The 25,282-nt window shown below is 43.0% G+C and overlaps 1 protein-coding gene across 1 annotated transcript in view; it reads left to right on the plus strand.

The window, feature by feature from the left end:
- Positions 1 to 307: 307 nt before the first annotated feature.
- The window catches only part of RFT1 (RFT1 homolog), a 37,482-nt gene continuing 12,507 nt past the window's right edge, over positions 308 to 25,282 (plus strand). Inside the window, exons 1-8 of the mRNA XM_056524066.1 lie at positions 308 to 921; positions 4,214 to 4,299; positions 4,599 to 4,715; positions 12,721 to 12,910; positions 13,850 to 13,951; positions 14,511 to 14,645; positions 16,564 to 16,642; positions 17,030 to 17,080. Of these exons, the coding sequence (XP_056380041.1) occupies positions 856 to 921; positions 4,214 to 4,299; positions 4,599 to 4,715; positions 12,721 to 12,910; positions 13,850 to 13,951; positions 14,511 to 14,645; positions 16,564 to 16,642; positions 17,030 to 17,080 (826 nt within the window). The 5' untranslated portion in view covers positions 308 to 855. The remainder of the gene's footprint in view (positions 922 to 4,213; positions 4,300 to 4,598; positions 4,716 to 12,720; positions 12,911 to 13,849; positions 13,952 to 14,510; positions 14,646 to 16,563; positions 16,643 to 17,029; positions 17,081 to 25,282) is intronic.

Below are 25,282 nucleotides of genomic sequence, written 5' to 3' on the forward strand. Positions count from 1 at the left end.
CAAGTGAATGAGGTCCGTCAAGACCAGGTAGTAGCCATTTGCATCTGAACCGTTTTAGGGTCCATAACGATCGGACCCTTAACAGATCAGATGCAAACGGCGGTGTGAATCTAGCGTAAAGCACATACACAGCTCTGCTACATTAATGTTTCATACACAGATGTACAGTATGTACACACACAGCTCTGCTACATGAATCCTTCATACACAGATATACAGTACATATACACACACAGCTCTGCTACATGAATCCTTCATACACAGATATACAGTACATATACACACACAGCTCTGCTACATGAATCCTTCATACACAGATATACAGTACATATACACACACAGCTCTGCTACACGAATCCTTCATACACAGATATACAGTACATATACACACACAGCTCTGCTACATGAATCCTTCATACACAGATATACAGTACATCAATATACACACACAGCTCTGCTACACGAATCCTTCATACACAGATATACAGTACATCTATACACACACAGCTCTGCTACACGAATCCTTCATACACAGATATACAGTACATCTATACACACACAGCTCTGCTACATCCTATAGACACGTCATTCCTCTATGCGCTGTACCGCACCCTACACTCCAACCCCAACCAATCACTAAACATCAAACTGCTTGAATCCTGCTCCTTCCATTCACACAAGAACAAGCGACAACCACTACCGGCATCCTGACCACACCTGCACACGTGACTGGTCACATGGTCATGACATCACGAAAGGTCCTTCACCCACTAGGACTGATTCTTCCTGGTAGTCCCGTACAGTGTGATCAGCTGATCTCTGCCCACCTGGTATAGATGACAGCTTGTCTGCGGAATGGCACCTCAGCACCATGTCCTCCAGGACACCACCAAGCTGGCATCGTCTACCATGGTCCTGCAGGTACAGTCTGATCAGTATGTGGGACAGGACCTTTGGGGAGATAAACTGTTGCCTATGGCAACCAATCAGAACGCTGCTTTTCTTAACCAGAGCAATTTTAAAACTGAAAGCTGAGTTCTGATTGGTTGCTATGGGTAGAAAGGACAGTTTAGAGTGTAACTACAACTCCCAGCATGCTGGGAGTTGTAGTTTTGCTGCAGTTAGAATGGAGAATACTGCTGTATAATATAAATAGATTACAGATCACAGTAGGCTCCCTAACTTTATCTACTACTAAGGCGTCAACCTTGTGGGACGTCGCTATACTTCCTATTGTCTGGTTAAGGGGTTCAGTGGCTCTCCAGCTGTTATAAAACTACAGCTCCCAGCATGTCCTGGCAGTTGTGGGAGTTTTAGTTGGGCAACAACTAGAGCATGCCTGGGATATCAATGTGTAGTATGTTACACCCCCATCTCACACACAAGTGTGGTGCCTTGGGGGGTGTATGTCAGTTGGGGTGTTGCTGTGAGGTATATCACGGTTATAATTAACTCTTGTCAGTCGTGACGCCAGGGTGAGGGTTAAATGCTGTATGGTTTGGCCTATCGCCACCCTTCCCAAGAGCGATAGGTAGACGCAGAATAAAGTATTGTCCACACCCAGAGCTTTGCTGAAAACTTGCGTAAACTTTACTGAAGATTTTCTGTAACATGCGAATACAGGAACAGTCTTTATAACAGAGTCTATATACAGCTCAGCTGAGATTGACGTATGGTTGGGACTTTTGTTCCCAAGTTCTTTAGCTTAGTAGGATTTAGTATGCGCAGATCCGCTGGATTTAGGGTTATGTTTAGGTCCAGGGTCTTGCTAGAAGTAGCGGGGAAGTTGTAAGAACTCCCTGTTTAGCTTCAGGCCGAGGCTGGCAGGCTGTGGCCTAGTATTTGTCGTTGTAAGTTGCGGAGATCTGTCCTCATGAAGTGTCAGAAACCCAAGAGCAGAAGAGATGCTGCTTGCTTTGCAGCTCAGGAACAAGAGAGCGTCTATTGGCTGCAGCTCCCTTATATGGGCGGGGGCTGGCCGTTTTAGGATTGGTCCACACCATCTGTCAATCAGCTTTACAAGGCATTGTGGGTATTACATCACCCATGAACCTCCAAAGGTCCTTTTACCTACCATAGAGACTAAACCATAGTCACATGACCCTGCGACGCTATGCAAGGTAAGTATACACTTTCTATACAGTATTTACATTTATTTTAGAAATATATTAACTATATGAGGGGTGACTAGGGGATGACTAAAGAAGCGGAACCCCACAGTTACTAGGAACTCTGACTTTGGGGACCCCTAACCAAGGTACGTTATGCAATACGGTACCGGGATACCACAGAAGATTACACTGTTAGTGATTATACTGAATGAGTTTTTTGTCGCAACGTTACAGCGACACGGCAATAGGGCTGCATCCAACCATTATTTTCATAATAGAGTATGATTTCGATTAACCGGATAAAAAAAAATAAAGAGAAGAAGATTTGTATGTTAGGGTGCATAAACGCCATGTTTTAAGCCTCTGGGGGGAGAATTTAAAGGGGTATTCCAGGAAAAAACTTTTTTATATATCAACTGGCTCCAGAAAGGTAAACAGATTTGTAAATTACTTCTATTAAAAAAATCTTAATCCTTCCAATAATTATCAGCTGCTGAAGTTGAGTTGTTCTTTTCTGTCTGGCAACAATGCTCTCTGCTGACATCTCTGCTTGTTTCGGGAACTGCACAGAGTAGAAGAGGTTTGCTATGGGGATTTGCTTCTACTCTGGACAGTTCCCGAGACAGGTGTCATCAGAGAGCACTTAGACAGAAAAGAACAACTCAACTTCAGCAGCTCATAAGTGCTGAAAGGATTACAATTTTTTAATAGAAGCAATTTACAAATCTGTGTAACTTTCTGGAGCCAATTGATATATAAAAAAAAATTCTGGATTCTGCTGCACCATGCACATCTTGAAATTTACGCGGCAGATGTTTCTGCGGTGGAAATCCCGATTCCAGCAGCCTCAAAAAGAGTAGACTTGTCTGTTCTTTTTGCGGATATTCCACGGAAATGCATGGCTGTCTATGAGACGGTGCATTTTCGAGCGGCCCTAGAGCCCGCCAGATCTTTTTAATTTGATCTTTCAAATGCTAGTGACATGTCTATTTCCTGACTTATCTGGATTTTGGCCTGGACTGAAAACCACGACAGTCCACGATTTTCAGTCTAGCTAAAAGTCGGATACTGAAAATCATCGACTGGAGTCACTAGCTGACTCCATCTGGCCCATTGAATGGAAAGGGGTATGGCATAGATCTGGCTGCCGGATGCACAAAATGAGATATGATCGCACCCTTAGCATATGTTTACACTGCATAATTTTTGCGGGCTCTCTGGCCTGAAAACATTTCCAACCGGACATTACGTCCGTGGCAAGGGACTGTTCAGAAATGCGCCAATCTCCATAGATGGCAATGCATTTCTGAGAGGAAAGAAAGAATTGACAGCCAAAGGCTGCCTGGGCATGCTGGAAGTTGTAGTTTTGCAACAGCTGGAGGTTCCCTAATTAAAACTGCTGTAACCAGTCAGGAAAATGTTGCATGCCAGTAAGATGGAATTTCAGCACTGTACTGGGGTGTACACAGAAATTTAAATTCTGCCCAGCCTGGTAGAATGAGAGTCAGGAGTATCTTGGGCTGCTACTTAAAGGGGTACTCAGGTGGAATTTTTTATATATTTTTTAAATCAACTTGTGCCAAAAAATCTTAATCCCTTCAGTACTTATCAGCTGCTGTATGCTCCACAGGAAGTTCTTTTCTTTTTGAATTTCCTTTCTGTCTGACCACAGTGCCCTCTGCTGACACCTCTGTCCATGTCAGGAGCTGTCCAGCAAATCCCCATAGTAAGCCTCTCCTGCTCTGGACAGTTCCTGACATGGACAGAGGTGTCAGCAGAGAGCACTGTGGTCAGACTGAAAAGAAATAGAAAAATAAAAGAACTTCCTCTGTAGTATACAGCAGCTGATAAGTGCTGGAAGGATTTCGATTTTTTAATAGAAGTAATTTACAAATCTGTTTAACTTTCTGGCACCAGTTGATTTAAAGAAAATGTGTTTTCCACCGGAGTACCCCTTTATAGACTTTTATTCTGTACAATTTGACATTAAAAAGGATTCTCCATTCTATTAGTTGTTCTATACCCGGTCTATAACCAGCACTCCATACACATCCGGTACCAAACAGTGTCCCGTTACTCACTGCATCTTCTTGTTTGTATAGGTCATCTTCCGCATCCTGACATTTGCCCTAAATGCCTTCACACTGCGCTATGTGTCGAAGGAGATAATCGGTATTGTAAACGTTCGGTAAGTGTCCTTAAATTCAACATTATGACATGGTCTTATATATACAATGTATAAGTCATTCATTCATGGATACAGTGAGCGGCTTTGCAGCGAAATGCCAGATTTAGATTTCTGTGCACATACGTATACAGCAGTGTTTCCAAACCAGTGTGCCTCCAGCTGTTGCAAAATTACAACTCCCAGCATGGCTTGGCAGCCAGGAGTTGTAGATTTGCAACAACTGGAGGCACACTGCTTGAGAAACACTGGTATACAGAATATACAGATTTTAATTCTATTTCTCTCTACTTTCTCTTTAGGCTCACCCTCCTTTATACCACAGTAGTATTCCTTGCCCGCGAGGCTTTCCGTAAAGCATGCTTGAGCCATTCTGCACAGCAGAGCTGGAGACACACCATTCACCTCACCTGGTTGGCGTGAGTATTACTGATGGCAATGCTCCTTTGTAATCTTGTAGAGACGTAAGGTATGATCTAGATCCCTTCCCAATTATAATATTAGAGAATCGTTCTATATAATGTGATAACAACGAACAGAACACAGGGGCACTCACGTGATCCTTCTGGTGCAGAGTTATCTTTTATTTCTTTTGCATTAAAGGGGTTATCCAGGAAAAAACTTTTTTTATATATCAACTGGCTCCAGAAAGTTAAACAGATTTGTAAATTACTTCTATTAAAAAAAATCTTAATCCTTTCAGTACTTATGAGCTGCTGAAGTGGAGTTGTTCTTTTCTGTCTGTTCTTTTCTTCTCTGATGACACGTGTCTCGGGAACCGCCCAGTTTAGAAGCAAATCCCCATAGCAAACCTCTTCTACTCTGTGCAGTTCCCGAGACAAGCAGAGATGTCAGCAGAGAGCACTCTTGCCAGACAGAAAAACAACTCAACTTCAGCAGCTGATAATTATTGAAAGGATTAATATTTTTTAATAGAAGCAATTTACAAATCTGTTTAACTTTCTGGAGCCAGTTGATATAAAAAAAAAAAGTTTTTTCCTGGAATACCCCTTTAACACAGTACAAGCAAGACTCCCTACCGGATTAAACAGGAGCCATGGTAATAGCCATTTTGTGCCACTCCCTGTGCTTCTTCAGACCACGCCCTCCTGGAGGGAAGAGGCCAGATAAATACTTTGCAGGGATGTGGAATTCCTATCGCCCGACGCCCGGGACAAGCAGTTTCGGGTGCCGGCAGGTGAATTTGTCTGGCCCTTAGCCCGGCTTCGGGCAAACAGCGCCGGACCTGACAAGCGCGGCGGCACTCTGCAGACTGTATGGAGCGGGCTCCCGACTCCTGCCCGCTCCATACTCTGCAGCCCCCGGATGTAAAAATCTGTGTCCTCCGAAGCAGAGCAGAGGAGAGGAGATGAGAAGCTGTGTATTTGTCTTCTCTCCCCTGCTTTGCAGACGTGCGGGGGGGAGATGAGGGGGCGTGGCTTCTTGCACTGCAGACGTGCGGGGGGGGGAGATGAGGGGGCGTGGCTTCTTGCTCCCCGTGCAGACCTGCGTCCTCTGCCTTCACTCCCCCCAGCTGTAGCTTCGGAGAGCTGAGGGGAGGAGCGGACGCGCGTCTGCATGGGGAGACTGCATGCGGCGTTCACAGGGGAGTATGGACTGGGCTCCAGACTCCTGCCTGCTCCATACTCTGCAGCCCCCGGCTGTTTTCAGTAGCAAGGGGCCGCCGCTAATAGCATGCAGCGATCGCCGCGGCTGGCTATTAACCCTTTAGATCGCCGCTTTCACAGCTGATAGCAGCGTCTAAAGGGAGATGTGAATGCTCCCTGGTGGGCTAGTGGGGTGGACCACTATAGAGGTAGCCGGAGGGCTTACCTCTGCTTCCTCCTGTCCCGGCTCTGTCATTGATAGATCCTGGCTACGTCATAAGTCTAATAAAGTGTAAAAAAAAAAAAAAAGTTTTAATATAAGTTTGAAAGACACACATTAACCCAGTGATCTCCAAACTGTGGCCCTCCAGATGTTACAAAACTACAAGTCCAGGCATGCCGGGAGTTGTAGTTTTGCTACATCTGGAGGGCCACAGTTTGAAGACCGCTGCATTAACCCCTTCCATGTTAAAAGTTCAAATCACCCCCTTTTCCTATATAAAAACATGTAAACATAGTAAAAATAAACATATTTGGTATCGCTTAGTTCGTAATTGTACAACCTATTAAAATATAACATTATGTATCCCGTAAAAAAATACCAAACCACAGATTTGCAATTTTTATAATATCCCAGAAAAAAAAAGTTAAAAAGCGATTAAAAAGTCAGATCAATACCAAAATGGTACCGATACAAAAAACTGATTATGGCGCAAAACATGAGCCCTCATACAGCCTGGTATGTGGGAAAAAAATAAAGCTACAGGGGTTAAAAAATGGTAATTAAAAAAATTAGAAAAAGTTCAGAATTAGTAAAACATGATGTAAACGATACAAATCTGGTATCGCTGTAATCAGGCGCCTAAAGTATAAAACTAACATGTTACCTCAACCACAAGGTAAATGGCGCAGAAAAGAAAACCACCAAATCTGCTAAATTATCTTTTACTATTTCAATTTCACTTCCCTTGATATATATATATTTTTTTTTTGGTTCAGAGAATGTTATTGAAAAATTTAAAGGTATCCTTATAGTAGGTAGTTATGGCTATTATAGGGTGAGGAGGAAAAAACGAGAGCGTAAAAGCGAAAATTGGCCCGGACAAGTGGATCGTCATGAGGGACAAGTAGATTTTGCTCCATTTTAGTCCCGTGGACAAGTAGTTTTTTATAAAATTTCCACACCCCTGACTTTGTGACCTCTGACTTCACCAAGTGATAAAGATCTCCTTATACAGAGAGAGAAAATTTTAATCAATTAACAACAAATCCTATTAAAATACCTAACTTACATGCAATAGAAGAGAGCCTACAAACTACCCCTATATTATTTACATACAATTCAAGGAACGAGGAAATAGTTAAATGAACACACTCATGTCTAAATAATTGTTAAGACCTAGATTTCCCGGCACATCTGTCTTTAGAATCCACATAGCCTCCCGTTGTAATAATGCCTTGTGTCTCTTTCTGCCGTCCCTACATCTAACTAATTCTAATCCGCAAAACTGCAGTACATTAATATCTCCGCCATGTTGCTCCTGTATATGACTTATTAAAGGGGTATTCCAGGCCAAAACTTTTTTTTTTATATATATATCAACTGGCTCCGGAAAGTTAAATAGATTTGTAAAGTACTTCTATTAAAAAATCTTAATCCTTCCAAAAGTTATTAGCTTCTGAAGTTGAGTTGTTGTTTTCTGTCTAACTGCTCTCTGATGACTCACGTCCCGGGAGCTGTGCAGTTCCTATGGGGATATTCTCCCATCATGCAAGGGATATTCTCCCATCATGCACAGCTCCCGGGACGTGACATCATCATTGAGCAGTTAGACAGAAAACTTCAGAAGCTAATAACTATTGGAAGGATTAAGATTTTTTTAATAGAAGTAATTTACAAATCTGTTTAACTTTTCAGAGCCAGTTGATATATATAAAAAAAAGGTTTTGCCTGGAATACCCCTTTAACCTCAGGAGAATATAGGAGACAAAAGAGGAGGACAGCGCCTCTAATTCTGTGGGCTGAATGTCCCAAAAGCCCTTTTAGTGAAAATGTGCTCACTAAGGTGCACGCGTCAAACCCCTAAGTAGTGAGGTGTAGGTGTGTATCCTTGGCTGCAGCCTGCAGGGAGGACCGGGCTTCTATCCGAAGTTGGTGGAGATGCAGAGGTTTGGAGGAAAAATGGAAAAAATTCCTGCGGTGACGCTGCCTCGACGGATACGCCGAGGCAGCGCCACCGCAGGAATTTTTTCCATTTTTCCTCCAAACCTTATTAACCTCAGGGGACCTTTTCCTGTTCTCACTGAATTTACATGTTCACGGAACCTCACATTCAGCACTCTGTTCGCGCCGCCTATATAGAATCTGCGGCAAGTGCAGGTCACGACATAGACCACATGACAAGATCTACACGACATTACGTCCCTATACATTACTTTTTCACCGCCAATGTCAAGCTTCTTATCAGTGCAGAAGAAACTACACCGGTCACGTGGGCCAGATCTGTGGTTTACAGGACTAAGTGTCCTACCTATTGGATTACTGGTTTTGCAGCAAGAACCAATTGTTCCTAATAGACATTTTTTTTATCTGGTGGTTGGCCACTAGGCTGTATTTAAAAGAAAACGGTCACCCAGTTCACACACACTAAACCCAATACACCGTTTTATAGTTTGGGTGAACAGAAGACTGATGTAGGGTTTCTGACTCCTATTCGTACCTGCAGTCCAGTGCTCAGTCCCTCTGAAGATCCTCTTCTTTCTACGCTGAATTGCTGCCAGTTGGATTTGAATATTCATGTTCGCTGGTCACGTCAGCGCTTGTGCCTACTGAGCGTTCACGTGACCAGCGCCCATTAATATTCAAATCCAGCCGGTGGGCCCGCCTCCAGCGCACAATTCAGTGCAGAAAGAAGAGGATCTTCAGTAGGACCGGCCGCTGGATTGCAGGTACATATATGAGTCAGACCCTGCATCAGTCTCCTGTTCACCTGTGCTATAAGCCGGTGTATTGGGTTTAGTGTGGGTGAACAGGTGACCGTTTTCTTTTTAAAGGAAAAATAAAAGTGAGAATATACCTGCTATCCGTTACTTCGGAATACATCTGCATCACCTGAAGCTTCCCTGTAAATATTTCCTACAGGTCTGTTGTGTTTCTTTTTTCTTCCTCTTAACAACTCTGAACAGGACTGTCTACCAGCTTGGGACATAGCTTTATCTAGAACATTTTGTGGGTAACCTTTTATCAGAAGGCGATTATTAAAGGGGTATTCCTGGCAAAAACTTTTTTTATATATATCAACTGGCTCCGGAAAGTTAAACAGATTTGTAAATTATTTCCATTAAAAAATCTTAATCCTTCCAATAGTTATTAACTTCTGAAGTTTTCTGTCTAACTGCTCAATGATGATGTCACGTCCCGGGAGCTGTGCATGATGGGAGAATATCCCTTGCATGATGGGAGAATATCCCCATAGGAGCTGGACAGCTCCCGGGACGTGAGTCATCAGAAAGCAGTTAGACAGAAAACAGCAACTCAACTTCAGAAGCTAATAACTATTGGAAGGATTAAGATTTTTTTAATAGAAGTAATTTACAAATCTATTTAACTTTCCAGAGCCAGTTGATATATAAAAAAAAGTTTTTCCTGGAATACCCCTTTAAGCTTGTTAACCTGTACTGTTTATTCTGAGTCCCTACTGACATGCAGGGAAGACGGATGTGCCGGGAAATCTAGGTCTTAACATTAGACATGAGTGTGTTTATTTAACTATTTCCTTGTTCCTTTAATTGTATATAAATAATGTAGGGGTAGTTTGTAGGCTCATAACCTCTCTCCTATTGCCTGTAAGTTAGGTATGTTAACAGGATCTGTTGTTCATTGAGTTCATTAATGTTCTCTCTGTATCAGGAGATGTGAACGCCCACACCTGGAGATGTCAGAGGTCACAAGGTATTTACCTGGCCTCTCGCCCCCAGGAGGGCATGGTCAGAAGAAGCGCAGAGAAAGTGGTGCAAAATAGCTATTACCATGGCTCCTGTTTAATATGGTTGACCATCCCGCTGGTACTGTTTTAATACACAAAAAATAAAAGATAACTCCAAACCAGAAGGGTCTCGTGAGGGCCCCTGTGTTGTGTTCGTTGTTATCATTAGAAGCTCTTGTGGTTTCATAAGGAGAGCACCATTTGCCTTCGGTTTGGGACAGAGTGTATCTTGCTACGATACTAGTTGTTTGGGCTAGTGGATGCCAAGTGATATGAGAAAGAGCTAGTGCCGACTACTGTATCTGCCTTACTTGTTCTATTTAATGTCATTGCCAAAATTGCTCCCCGTGGGTGCTCTGCAGATCCATCAATTGATTATAGATGATTGTGGAAGCATGCATTCTGTCAGTACACTGCAGATTATAGACTGTATAATGGTGCTTGTGTCTATTACTGTTTTACAGTGTAGCAGCAAGCATGCACCCTCCTTTAGTAACTCTTTTGTCTCTAAAGTTGACATTATGCGCTAATATAATGAAGGGGATCTATTTTTTTGTCTTTTGCTTCGTGCCAAGAGTCCCCAGATGGACACCAAAACAACTTTCTGTCTTTTGGCATCTGTCTGGACCCCTATAGTGACCTATAGCATGTATGTCAGGAGCTTTCCTGACAAAAATGCTAAATGTTGTCAAAAAACATAGTGGTAAACCCCGCCTTATAGTGGGCATCTGCTGACCTTGGGTATTAACCCCTTAAGGACTCAGCCCATTTTGGCCTTAAGGACTCAGACAATTTAATTTTTACGTTTTCATTTTTTCCTCCTCGCCTTCTAAAAATCATAACTCTTTTATATTTTCATCCACAGACTAGTATGAGGGCTTGTTTTTTGCGCGACCAGTTGTCCTTTGTAATGACATCACTCATTATATCATAAAATGTATGGCGCAACCAAAAAACACTATTTTTGTGGGGAAATTAAAACAAAAAACGCAATTTTGCTAATTTTGGAAGGTTTTGTTTTCACGCCGTACAATTTATGGTAAAAATGACGTGTGTTCTTTATTCTGAGGGTCAATACGATTAAAATGATACCCATTATTATATACTTTTATATTATTGTTGCGCTTAAAAAAAATCACAAACTTTTTAACCAAATTAGTACGTTTATAATCCCTTTATTTTGATGACCTATAACTTTTTTATTTTTCCGTATAAGCGGCGGTATGGGGGCTCATTTTTTGCGCCATGATCTGTACTTTTTTTGATACCACATTTGCATATAAAAAACTTTTAATACATTTTTTATAATTTTTTTTAAATAAAATGTATTAAAAAAGTAGGAATTTTGGACTTTTTTTAATTTTTTTTCGTTCACGCCGTTCACCGTACGGGATCATTAACATTTTATTTTAATAGTTCGGACATTTACGCACGCGGCGATACCAAATATGTCTATAAAAAATGTTTTTTACGCTTTTTGGAGGTAAAATAGGAAAAAACGGACGTTTTACTTTTTTATTGGGGGAGGGGATTTTTCACTTTTTTTTTACTTTTACTTTTACATTTTTTTTTACACTTGAATAGTCCCCATAGGGGACTATTCATAGCAATACCATGATTGCTAATACTGATCTGTTCTATGTATAGGACATAGAACAGATCAGTATTATCGGTCATCTCCTGCTCTGGTCTGCTCGATCACAGACCAGAGCAGGAGACGCCGGTAGCCGCACGGAGGAAGGAGAGGGGACCTCCGTGCGGCGTTATGAATGATCAGATCCCCGCAGCAGCGCTGCGGGCGATCCGATCGTTCATTTTAATCGCGAACTGCCGCAGATGCCGGGATCTGTATTGATCCCGGCACCTGAGGGGTTAATGGCGGAGGCCTGCGAGATCGCGGGCGTCGGCCATTGCCGGCGGGTCCCTGGCTGCGATCAGCAGCCGGGATCAGCCGCGCATGACACGGGCATCGCTCCGATGCCCGCGGTTATGCTTAGGACGTAAATGTACGTCCTGGTGCGTTAAGTACCACCTCACCTGGACGTACATTTACGTCCTGCGTCCTTAAGGGGTTAAATGGCCATCCTGTTGCCACCAGTAAGAGCCCCATAGAACATTATTTTTATATATATATATATATATATATATATATATATACAAGAAAAAAGAAAGCCAGCACAACAGCCTAATACACAGGTGCACACTGCCATGGCATCAGAGTATACAAAAAAAGAGGATTGCAGCAGCACACATTGGTCAAAAAAATTGAGGCTCTTAGCGCACTTTTTGATCAAAACGTGTCCCCCATCCACCACGGAGAGGTGGCCTCATTTAGGATGGGAACCTAGCACAAATTCTGAGCCTAACACTCAACTATCCACTCACCTCTGCTGGGCATATAGCCTCTGACTGGGTGACATGCTGGATCCATTTAAAACTCCACCTGTGAGAAAGGGGGAGGGGTGCACAGCTAAAGAGGGTGCCATTACCCCCTGAATTGTACATACAAGAAAAAAGAAAGATAGCCAGCACAACAGCCTAATACACGGGTGCACACTGCCATGGCATCAGAGTATACAAAAAAAGAGGATTGTTGAGTGTTAGGCTCAGAATTTGTGCTAGGTTCCCATCCTAAATGAGGCCACCTCCCCGTGGTGGATGGGGGACACGTTTTGATCAAAAAGTGCGCTAAGAGCCTCAATTTTTTTGACCAATGTGTGCTGCTGCAATCCTCTTTTTTTGTATATATATATATATATATATATATATACACTATAATAATTAAAGAAGGTTACTAAACAAAAGTACATATTGTTTTCATGTGTTTGCAGAGTACCACTAGGCATCTGTTGGTCCTTAGTATTGGGATGGATATGGCTGAGTATATTGGAGGTCCCAGACCCAGCAGTCATACCACATTATGAAGCTGGAGTTCTGGCATTTGGATTTTCTGCAGTAATTGAGCTAATAGCAGAACCATTCTGGGTCCTCGCACAAGCTCATCTCTTTGTTCGATTGAAGGTATGTATACAAAATTGTTTAAAGGGGTATTCCGGCTTTAGACATTTTATCCCCTATCCAAAGGATGTCTGATCTGGGACCCCCCCCCCCCCCCCCGCTATCTCCCCGCAGCACCCGCATTATGCGTGGAGCTGTGTCTCCAGGCTCGGAAATTGGAAATCTCCGGTACTGGAGACGTGACGTAACACCACGCCCCCTCGTGATGTCAAGTCACGCCCCCTCCCTTCATGTCTATGAGGGGGGGGGGGGCGTAACGTTACATGAGAAAAATCAGCTACAGGATTCAATACAAGACAATTGGATGAGATTTTACCAACATTTTCGAGGCGGAATGTAAACTTTCATGCAAGTTTCTGCAGCATGTGAGTTTGGTTGCAGAATTTCAAAATGTGCAATAAAATCTGCTAATGCAGGCAATAGCTTGAGGTTTTTATTCTTTTTTTAAGCTTTTTAGGAATTCTGCACAATTCTGGTTCAAAATTGGCACCGTTTGGTGCAGATTTTTGGACATGGGTGAACTTCGCTGGTTTAGAAATGACATAATAGCACAGACTACTCTGCTTGGCATCAGATATCAGTGTTATTTCTGCTCTATACCGTATATATATCCCATTGGGCTCTGTGTTTAGATTTCCACTGCATTGACCTAAAAGACTATAGGGGCAGTTTACACTGCTAGAGGGGAAAATTATTATAATTCTTAAGTAATTTCTGTCAATTGTTCATATTGTCATCCAGTAATGATTGACTGTACAACTATGTCTAGTATTAAAACCACCAAATTATCCTTAAAGGCATTATCATGGCTTGGCTCTGCAGCTATAAAGCCCCAACCATAGAGCCTGCTTATATAGCCTTCCATGTTCTGTTTGTTTAGTCTGTATATTTCCTAGCTTTGGGGCATGTCCTGTACATTGATCTTCATGGCTTCTATTTTAGGTGATCGCCGAGAGTCTGGCCATAATCATCCGCTGTTCTGTCACAGTCCTTTTGGTCCTTCTCTGGCCTCATTGGGGGCTTCTCATCTTTTCATTCACCCAGGTAAGAGCTAAGTGCAACTTTTTTCATGCACACAAGTAAGAAAGTCATGTTGAGTTTTAGATGTATTTTTGCTTAAAGCAACACATTTTATTTTTTTAACTTACATGCATTAACATGGTGAGGCTAAACAGCCGCCTGGTTCCCACTCTTACCATGCAGCTCCATTTCACAGATAACACACCAATTTTAGTCCACCTTCTCTTGAGTGACAATAGCCAATTCTCTAGTGACTATTAGCCAATGCAGACATGAGTTTTGATCAGTCGTGGGTCTCAGTATTGAGACCCCCACTGATCTCTAGATCACTTTACTTCCTGGCTTTGAGCTCATTGCAGGAGACTAGTTCCATTATAGTCTACTTAGCCCGACACCTGCAAATTGACAGATTGAGCGTAGAGTCAGGGAGTGAAGCACACTGCCGCACACATCCCCGGCTATGTCTACAGATCGGTGGGTGTCTCAGGTGTTGGGTGACCCCAACTGATCAAAACGTTTGACGTGTGCTTTTTGTCTCTCTGTTTCCCTTTATTTTATGTAACTTTGTCCATGTGTCTCCTAGGTCCTGTACACCAGCCTTCTCTCTCTGTGTTACATTCTCTACTTTGCAAAGTTTCTTGGCACTCGGGAGGCAGAGAAAAAATCTTTTCCAGTACACAGTATGATGGAATTCTTCCCCCGATACTCTGCGTCTCAGGTAGCAAATTTTATACAGTGAATACTATCGCATATAGTTGTCATTTTCATAATTTACCATTATTGATTTTCTACTATTAATTCTTACCAGTTTAAAATCTGTAAATGACTGATTTACTCAGGGGCGGGACCAAGGTGTGGATTTCAGAACGAGAGCTGTCAGGTGTTCAACCAGTCACCTAATTCTGGGCGCTCTCTCCTCCTTCCTTTCTTGCCTCTGCTGCATTTACATGGAAAAATATAGTAAAGGTACAGCATCATACATATAGGCATTATAACCTGTAGTAATTGAAACATCAATGGCTTCATTGAAATGAGCCTTGACTAACATAAGAATCTGGCACAGATTTAATTTTTTGATTTCTGCAACTTGATCTGCATCAAATTCAATGACATTCCACATCCCATACGTGAGAATAAGCTTTTAACCCCCCCCCCCCCCCCAAAAAAAAAGCACTATGCCATAAAATGGCACTGCAACTCACATTAATCTGCAGCATTAGGTAGGCAGCAGTTCCCCCACATTAGGTAGCACAGTCTCCCCACATTAGGCAGCAGTTCCCCCACATTTAGTAGCATAGTTTCCCCACATTAGGTAGCAGTTTCCCTACATTAGGTAGCATAGTTTCCCCACATTAGGTAGCACAGTTTCCCCACATTAGGTAGCATAGTTTCCCCACATTAGGCAGCAGTTCCCCCACATTTAGTAGCATAGTTTCCCCACATTAGGTAGCAGTTTCCCTACATTAGGTAGCATAGTTTCCCCACATTAGCTAGCATAGTTCCCCCACATTAGGCAGCAGTCCCCCCACATTAGGTAGCATAGTTTCCCCACATTAGGTAGCATAGTTTCCATAGATTAGGTAGCATAGTTTCCCCATAATAGGTAGCATAGTTTCCCCACAATAGGTAGCATAGTTTCCCCACAATAGGTAGCATAGTTTCCCCACATTAGGTAGCATAGATTCCCCACATTAGGTAGCATAGCCCCTCCCCCAACACACAGACACACACACACAGAGACACACACATACACACTTACCTGGCCTGCGCAGCACTTCTCTGACGGCAGCCTGACAAGTGACATCACTGACGTCCTCCTGCCCGAGTCTGCGTAGGGACGTCACTTGCGCGACGTCACTCATCAGACCCGGGTCGACCAGCTTCAGACTCAGTGTCTAAAGTGCCCGCTGTGCTATTATTCACTTTAGAACAGTGAGCAGTGGTGGCGCAGCGAAGAGCGGCGGGCCCCCTCACACGCTGGGCCCCTGTGCAGCTGAATCGGCTGCACAGGCGATATGTCCGCCCCTGCCTTAAAGGTAGTTTCTTCAATGAATGATGGGTCCCTCTTAACAAAATCTGACAGGTATGTGTAAATTGTGTGATATACATTAGACATCTATCGGCGGGATCAGTTGACCATCTAATGTATGCGGTGACCTCCCGACTCTTCTCCCACACATGATGAAAGAAGGATTGGGCATGTTACATTTCAACTGCCTGATCCTTTTGCTGTCGAATAGATAAGCTTCCCCAGAGGAGTTTGGCAGCAGCTTATCACTGCACTCCATTTAGGACACATGAACGCTCAACCAATGGAGGGATTGAAAGAGATCGCTAACAGCCTTGTGTATGGTTCCCTTTAGACATCCCCTTAGATCCCTTTAGACATCAAGAACAAAAATCATATTTTTCCCTTGAATATGTCTTTCTCCTATAGCTATAGAATCACAAGGTGGATAATCCATATACAGTACAGTGACAGTACTTTTCTCTCCAGGAAGACTGTTTTAATATATGGGCATTTATTTTTATATATATATTTTTTTTATATATTAAAACCAGACCTTTACTTTAGCATACAGAACAAGTGACACATTGGTCTCAAGCTGTCTGTATGACTGTTCTCTATTTTACAGGACTTTTTGGATTGGAAGCAGGCCTGGCTCGCATGGAGCTTCTTCAAACAGTCATTTCTAAAACAAATCTTGACAGAAGGTGCGTATACCTCTTCCCTCCCATCACATGACTAGAGGATCAAGATCCGAAAACTGTCACAAGTTTGACATGTCTGCTTGTCTATTTGAGGATACTATATGATCTGTAGACATTTATACCATTATGTGACACTCAATGCAACAAAAATGTTGTCTCTACTGAGAAGGACCTATGCGTAGAGCAGTGTTTGCCATCCAAGGTGCCCCCAGCTGTTGCAAAACTACAACTCCCAGCATGCCCAGACAGCCTTCGGCTGTCTGAGCATGCTGGGAGTTGTAGTTTTGCAATAGCTAGAGGTTGGGAAACACTGGTGTAGAGTTTCTGGGTTTTCTGTTTATAGGAAACAAGAGGTAGCTCATGATTGTTACTCTTCAATGTGGTTTTCAGGTGAGCGCTACGTAATGACCTTTCTGAATGTGCTGTCGTTTGGAGATCAAGGTAAGTGTTAAATGCCCTACCTTTAAATCCGCCATTTCCTGCGCATTCCTCGCTGTTAAGAGAAGAGCAGTACAAACAGTTAAAGAATTATCCCAGGGGAAAATAAAAAAAATTTAGTTAGTTTGGGGGAGATTTATCAAAACCTGTCCACAGGAAAAGTTACTGAGTCGCCCATAGCGACCGATCAGATCGCTTCTTTCATTTTGCAGATGTATATTTTATATATATTTTTTTGTGTCTTTGATTCAATTGATATATGGTACTGATGTTTCAATTGTTGTATGTTATATGATATGGAAAGAGACCTGTATTTAATGTATTGTTTATGTTTTAATTATTATTCTTTCGATATATACAATTTTATGTAATATAAAGGGTTAACACATGTAGGTATTTATACCCCATGTGAACCCAACTTTGTCATGCCTGATGAAGCTGCGCATGCGCAGCGAAACGCGTTGCATCCAATAAACCTGCCTTGATTTTATGCTGCACTCCTCCTGGTTCCTTCATCCAGCGCCGACATCTCCTACCATTACGGTCCAACTGCCTATCCTTCATTTTGCAGAGGCCTTTTCAAAAATGAAAGTAGGGATCTGATTGGTTGCTATGGGCAACTCAGCAACTTTTCCTCTGGACAGGATTTGATAAATCTCCCCCTTTATTCTTACCTTTCCTTGTGCCTATGTTATAGAGGTGTGTGTAAATAAGTCTGACCTTGGTGTCTCTCTCATGAATGCTGGGTGCCTGTACCTCCCTGTGCGTCCTACTTTATGTAAAAGACAGATACTGCAACAGCCGCATTACTGAGGGGAGGAGCATCTCTTTTACAAAAAAACGTACACCCTATTCTATGTTATGCCCAAGTGCAGAGGTTTAAATGGCCGCTATTATTAGGAAAAACTTTTGACATGTCCTAGCAACATGTCAAAAGTTTTTTGATCGGTGGAGGTCTGAGTGTTCAGACCTCCGCCGACCAAGAGAACGAGCTTTGCGCTCAGCGTATTCTCTCCGGTCACCTTATCGAGCCAAACTTGCCATGTAAGTTTATGAGTGTATTTTGATCATGTGACATAGGTGGGGTGGGGGTGGGCGGGAGTTAGGGAGAAGAGCGTGCAGCAGTGCAGACTTCTCCCAGCTTGTTTTCCTGATTGGTCTGAACACTTAGATCCCGCAAATCAAAACTTTTGACATGTCGATAGGACATGTTCAAAGATTTTTCTAATGACAGGTACTCTTTAAGGGCTACATGTCACTGGTTTCAGAGAACACCAAAGAGAGAAACTCTGTCTCATGCTTCACCCTTGCAAGCCCTGCAGCCAAAACCTCAGCTTTTTTCCTTTAAGACCATGTTCACACAATAGAATTTCTGAGTGCGATCTGGCTCGGATCTGGCTTTCTGAGTGAAATTCTGCTCGTAAATTTCAGTGCATTGTTTTCAATGGGATTCTGGTGCACTGTGCACATGGTGGAATTTCAGCCGCAGATGTTTCTGCCACAGAAATTCCAATTCCAGTCTCTGCTGAAAGAATCGACCGGTCAATTCTTTCAGCATAATCTGCTTAAGGGTACGTTCACACGAGCAGATTTTCACTGGTGAAGCGGATCGGCTGGTGAAGGCCCTCTCTATGCTGTCTTTACATGTGCCTGCTCGTAGCGGCAATACGCCGCTACGAGCAGACACACTACGATGTGCAAGTCGCAGTATACTCGCACATCGCGGGAGCTCTCTGCCTAGCTCAGAGCAGGGAGAGTGGCCGCAATGTGCGAGTATGCTGCGCACATCGCTGCAGGGTGTCTGCTCATCGCGGCGTATTGCCGCTAGGAGCAGGCATATGTAAAGACAGCATAGAGCGGGCCTTCACCAGCGGATCCGCAGCAAAATCCGCTCGTGTGAATGTACCCTTAGAATGTATTGCCAGCTATGTAGATGCAGAGATTTCTGGGCTGTCCTAGTGCCGGCAGAACATGCCGTGCTGACTTTCCACAAGATTTCCACCTCGTGAACATGGCCTAAAGGGATTTGAAGCAAGCGCATTACAGCAGATTTACCTTTGCAAATGTGCCAGAATTCGGTTTAAAAGGAGTAGCTTAAAGTGTACCTGTGGGGAAAAAAAATGAAAAACTTTAGGTTTTTATCAGTCGGAGAGTAGAGATGTCGCGAATTGTTCGCCGGCGAACGGTTCCCTGCGAACATAGCTTGTTCGCTTTCACCGTGCCGTGCGAACATATGCGATGTTCGATCCACCCCCTATTCGTCATCATTGCAAGAAACTTTGACCCTGTGTGTCACAATCAGCAGACACATTACAGCCATTCAGCAGTGAAATAATATCAGTTAGTTTCCATCACACAAGTGCATTCCAGGGCCTGCAAGGGCACAGTGTTACACCAGTGCTACTCATATATGGTGTTACAGTAGTGTACATTTAAAAAAAACAAAAAAACTTTTTTTACTTTGAAATAAAAGCAGTTTCCATCACACAAGTGCATTTCAGGGCCTGCAAGGGCACAGTGTTAACTCCTTAAAGGGGTACTCTGGTGAAAACCTTTTTTCTTTTATATCAACTGGTGGCAGAAAGTTAAACATATTTGTAAATTACTTCTATTAAAAAATCTTAATCCTTCCTGTACTTATTAGCTGCTGAATACTACAGAGGAAATTCTTTTCTTTTTGGAATGCTTTCTGATGACATCACGAACACAGTTCTCTCTGCTGACGTTATTATAATAATAATAATAATAATAATAATAACGCTTTATTTATTATTGTCCTTAGTGGGATTTGAACCCAAGTCCCCAGCACTGCAAGGCAGCAGTGCTAACCACTGAGCCACCATGCTGCCCTTAGCATACATTTGCTATGCATGGTTGCTAAAATGGACAGAGACATCAGCAGAGAGCACTGTGCTCGTGATGTCATCAGTGTTCCAAAAAGAAAGGAATTTCCTCTGTAGCATTCAGCAACTAATAAGTACTGGAAGGATTAAGATTTTTTAATAGAAGTAATTTACAAATATGTTTAACTTTCTGCCACCAGTTGATTTAAAAGAAAAAAGGTTTTCACCGGAGTACCCCTTTAAGGACTTAGGACGTATGAGTACGTTCTAAGTCCGGTCCCTGTCTATAGCGTCATAGCGGGATGGTCCCGGCGCCTATTCACAGCTGGGACCCGCGGCTAATAGCGCGCGGCCGCGATCGTTCGGCCACGCGCTATTAACCCTTCCGATGCAGCGCTCAAAGCTGAGCGCCGCATCGAAAGTGAAAGTAAATGCTTCCCGGCTGCTCACTCGGGCTGATCAGGGTCATCGCGATAAAATTGCTATGCCCCGATCAGCTACCCGGAGAGAAGAAGGTCCCTACCTTCTTCTGTCGGCGTCCTGGCTCTGATTGATTGCTCCATGCCTGAGTTACAGACTGGAGCAATCAACCGCCGATTACACATCTTGTTGCCATGCAACGGCAAGGCAACAATCTGTGTATGCAATCAGCCATTGCAAGCTCATAGATCCCTATTGGAGCTATGAGCTCGCAAAAAAAAAAAAAGTGTAAAAAAAGTTAACCCTTTCAGGTATTCCCTTCTGAATTAAAAGTTTAAATCACCCGGCATTTCCTAGTAACAAAATAAAACAGTGTAAAAAAAAATAAACATATGTGGTATCACCGCGTGTGGAAATGTCCGAATTATAAAAATATACCGCTTTTAAAACCACACGTTCAATGGTGTACGCGCAAAAAAATTCCAAAGTCCAAAATAGCGCATTTTTGATCATTTTTTTATACCACAAAAAAGTGAATAAAAAGTGATCAAAAAGTCTGATCAGAACAAAAATGATACCGCTAAAAACTTCAGATCACAGCACAAAAAAAATTAGCCCTCATAGCGCCCTGAACACAGAAAAATAAAAAAGTTATAGGGCTCAGAAAATGACAATTTTAAACGTATACATTTTCCTGCATGTATTTATGATTTTTTTCTGAAGTAATACAAAATCTAATCTATATAAGTAGGGTATCATTTTAACCTTATGGACCTACAGAATAAAGATAAGGTGTTATTTTTACCGAAAAATGTACTGCGTAGAAACGGAAGCCCCCAAAATTTGCTAAATGGCATTTTTTCTTCAAGTTTGTCGCACAATGAATTTTTTTTCCGTTTCGCCGTGGATTTTTCGGTAAAATGACTAATGTCACTGCAAAGTAGAATTGGTGGCGCACAAAATAAGCCATAATACATATTTTTATGTGCAAAATTGAAAGGGTTATGATTTTTTAAAGGCAAGGAGGAAAAAACGAAAATGCAAAAACGTGAAATCGCTCAATCCTTAAGTGCTACTCATATATGCAAAAACGTGAAATCGCTCAATCCTTAAGTGCTACTCATATATGCAAAAACGTGAAATCGCTCAGTCCTCAGTGCTACTCATATATGGTGTAACAGTAGTGTACATAAAAAAAAACAAAAAAAACCCACTTTTTGACTGTGAAATAATATCAGTCACTTTCCATCGCACAAGTGCGTTTCAGGGCCTGCAAGGGCACAGTGTTACACCAGTGCTACTCATATATGGTGTAACAGTAGTGTACATTTGAAGAAAAAATTACCTTTTTTGGCTGTGAAATAAAATCAGACAGTTAACAAAATACTTGGGAGTTTTGGGGCCTGCAGGGCTCAGTGTCGCACCAGTGCAAGTCATGTGGTTGCACATTAGATTGCACGCGCAGTTCCCCAAATATGAAGTTGGAGGACTGACCAAGCATCTTTTTACATCTCCCTGTTCCTAAAATCAATGCCATATACACGTCACCTGATAGGAGACGTAACAGGGATTAAACTGATAAGAATAGAACTACTTAACACACCACATTAGATTGCACACGCAGTGCCCCAAATTTGAAGTAGGAGGACCGACCAAGCGTCTTTTTCCATCTCCCGGTTCCTAAAATCAATGCCATATACACGTCCCCTGATAGCGTACGTAACAGGGATTAAACTGATAGGAATAGTACTACTTAACACACCTTAACCTGTTAAGGACCAAGGGCCTACCTGTACGATCAGCAGGCACCCCGTGCAAATGCCCAAGGGGGTCATCAGACCCCCCATGTCGGCGAACGGCGCAAATCGCAAGTGAATTCACAATTCCGGGTCATTACGGGTCTATGGTGACCTGGTGACCCGGAATATAAGGGGGATCGCGGTTGTCTAAGACACCCACGATCCCCCTGAAGGGATAGGAGTGAGGTGACAAGGGTGCCACCCCTCCTATCCCTGCTATTGGGCGTCTAGAAGCGGCATCCAATAGCAGATCAGGGGTGGGGGGTTAACTTTCGTTTTCCCCGTTCTGCCCACCCACAATAGGCTGGGCAGAACGGGGAAACGACAGAGGACCGGCGCCGAAGTCCACTTACCCTGCGGGCGACGATCGGTAGGTGGCGATGTCGTGCAGCTGGATCCCTGGATCCGACGGAAGCCAGTAAGTTGCCTAGCAACATCTAGGGGGCTACAGCCCGAGACCACTATACAGTGGTCTCTACACTGTGTCCCTCCAGATGTTGCAAAACTACAACTCCCAGCATGCCCAGACACCTGTCATGCTGGGATTTGTAGTTTTGCAACAGCTGGAGGGCTACAGTTTGGATATCACTGTGCAGTGCACTGTGGCCCTCTAGATCTTGCAAAACTACAACTCCCAGAATGCCCACATAGCAGTTTGCTGTCTGGGCATGCTGGGATTTGCAGCTTTGCAACAGCTGGAGGGTCACAGTTTGGAGATCACTGTGCAGTGGTTTCTAAACTGTAGCCCTCCAGATGTTGCAAAACTGCAAATCCCAGCATGCCCAAACAGCAAACAGCTGTCTTGCCATGCTGGGAGTTGTAGTTGCGTACCTCCAGCTGTTGCATAACTACATCTCCCAGCATGCACTTCGGTGATCAGTACATGCTGGGAGTTGTAGTTTTGCAACAGCTGGAGTTTTGCCCCCCCCCTCCAATGTGAATGTACAGGGTACAATCACACGGACAGGTTTACAGTAAGTTTCCGGCTTCAAATATGAGCTGCGGCAAATTTTTCGCCGCATCGCATACTCCTAGCGGTAAGCTCACTGTAAACCTCCGCCAGTGCGAATGTACCCTAAAAACACTACACTACACTAACACATAATAAAGGGTAAAACACTACATATACACCCCCTTACACTGTCCCCCCCAATAAAAATGAAAAACGTATTGCACAGCAGTGTTTCCAAAATGGAGCCGCCAGCTGTTGCAAAACAACAACGCCCAGCATTTTCGGACAGCCACTGACTGTCCAGGCATGCTGGGAGTTTAGCAACAGCTGGAGGCACCCTGTTTGGGAATCACTGGCGTACAATACCCCTATGTCCACCCCTATGCAATCCCTAATTTAGCCCTCAAATGCGCATGGCGTTCTCTCACTTCGGAGCCCTGTCGTATTTCAAGGAAACAGTTTAGTGCCACATATGGGGTATCGCCGTACTCGGGATAAATTGCACTACAAATTTTGGGGGGCTTTTTCTCCTTTTACCCCTTATGAAAAGTAAAAGTTTGGGTCTACACCAGCCTGTTACTGTAAAAAATAAATAAATTTTACACTAACATGCTGGTGTTGACCTTTACTTTTTATTTTCACCAAAGGTAAAAGGAAAAAAAGACTCCCAAAATTTGTAACGCAATTTCTCCTGAGTACGGAAATACTCCATATGTGGGCGTAAAATGCTCTGCGGACGCACAACAAGGTTCAGGAGTGAGAGCGCACCATGTACATTTGAGGCCTAAATTGGTGATTTGCACAGGGGTGGCTCATGGAAAATAACAAGGGGTATAGTGAACTTTAACACCCCACTTGGATGGGAAAATAAAATAAAAAAATGTTTTCACTAAAATGCTGGTGTTACCCTAAATTTTTCATTTTCACAAGGGAAAATAGGAAAAAAAGCCCCCCAAAATGTGTAACCACATTTCTCTCGAGTATATAAATACCCCATATGGGGATGTAAAGTGATCTGCGGGCGAACTACAATGCTCAGAAGAGAAGGAGCGCCATTGGGATTTTGAAGAGAAAATTTGTCCGGAATTGAAGGCCACGTGTGTTTGCAAAGCCCCCATAGTGCCAGAACAATGGACCCCTCCCACATGTGATCCCATTTTGGAAACTACCCCCCTCACGTAATGTAATAAGGGGTACAGTGAGCATTTATGCCCCACAGGTGTCTGACAGATTTTTGGAACAGTGGTCCGTGAAAATGAAAAATTTAATTTTTCATTTGCTCAGCCCACTGTTCCAAAGATCTGTCAAACGCCAGTGGAGTGTAAATACTCACTCCACCCCTTATTAAATTCTGTGAGGGGTGTAGTTTCCAAAATGGGTTCACATGTGGGGGGTCCACTGTCCGGGGGGCTTTGTAAACGCACATGGCCCCTGACTTCCATTCCAAACAAATTCCCTTTCCAAAAGCTCAATGGCACTCTTCCTCTTCTGAGCATTGTAGTTTGCCAGCAGAGCACTTGACGTCCACACATGGGGTATTTCCATACTCAGAAGAAATGGGGTTACAAATTTTGGGGGTAATTTTCTCCTATTACCCCTTGTAAAAATGTAAAATTTGGGGGGAAAACAGCATTTTAGTGAAATTTTTTTTTTTTCATTTACACATCCAACTTAAAAAGTCGTGAAATACCTGTGAGGTATTAAGGCTTCATGTACCCATTGTTACGTTCCTTGAGGAGTGTAGTTTCCAAAATAGTATGCCATGTGTTTTTTTTGCTGTTCTGGCACCATAGGGACTTCCTAAATGCGACATGCCCCCCAAAAACCATTTCAGCAAAATTTGCTTTCAAATAGCCAAATGTGACTCCTTCTCTTCTGAGCATCGTGGTTTGCCCGCAGAGCATTTTACGTCGTAACATGGGGTATTTCCATACTCAGAAGAGATGGGGTTACAAATTTTAGGGGCATTTTCTCCCATTACCCTTTATAAAATTGGTAAATTTGGGGGAAAAAACTGCACTTTAGTGAAAAATTTTTTTTTTCATTTACACATCCGACTTAAACGAAAAGTCATCAAACACCTGTGGGGTGTTAAGGCTCACTGGACCCCTTGTTACGTGCCTTGAGGGGTGTAGTTTCCAAAATGGTATGCCATGTGGGGGGTTTTCTGCTGTTCTGCCACCATAGCGGC

The sequence above is a fragment of the Hyla sarda genome, chromosome 6 (genome assembly GCF_029499605.1).
Source record: "Hyla sarda isolate aHylSar1 chromosome 6, aHylSar1.hap1, whole genome shotgun sequence".
Taxonomy (NCBI): domain Eukaryota; kingdom Metazoa; phylum Chordata; class Amphibia; order Anura; family Hylidae; genus Hyla; species Hyla sarda.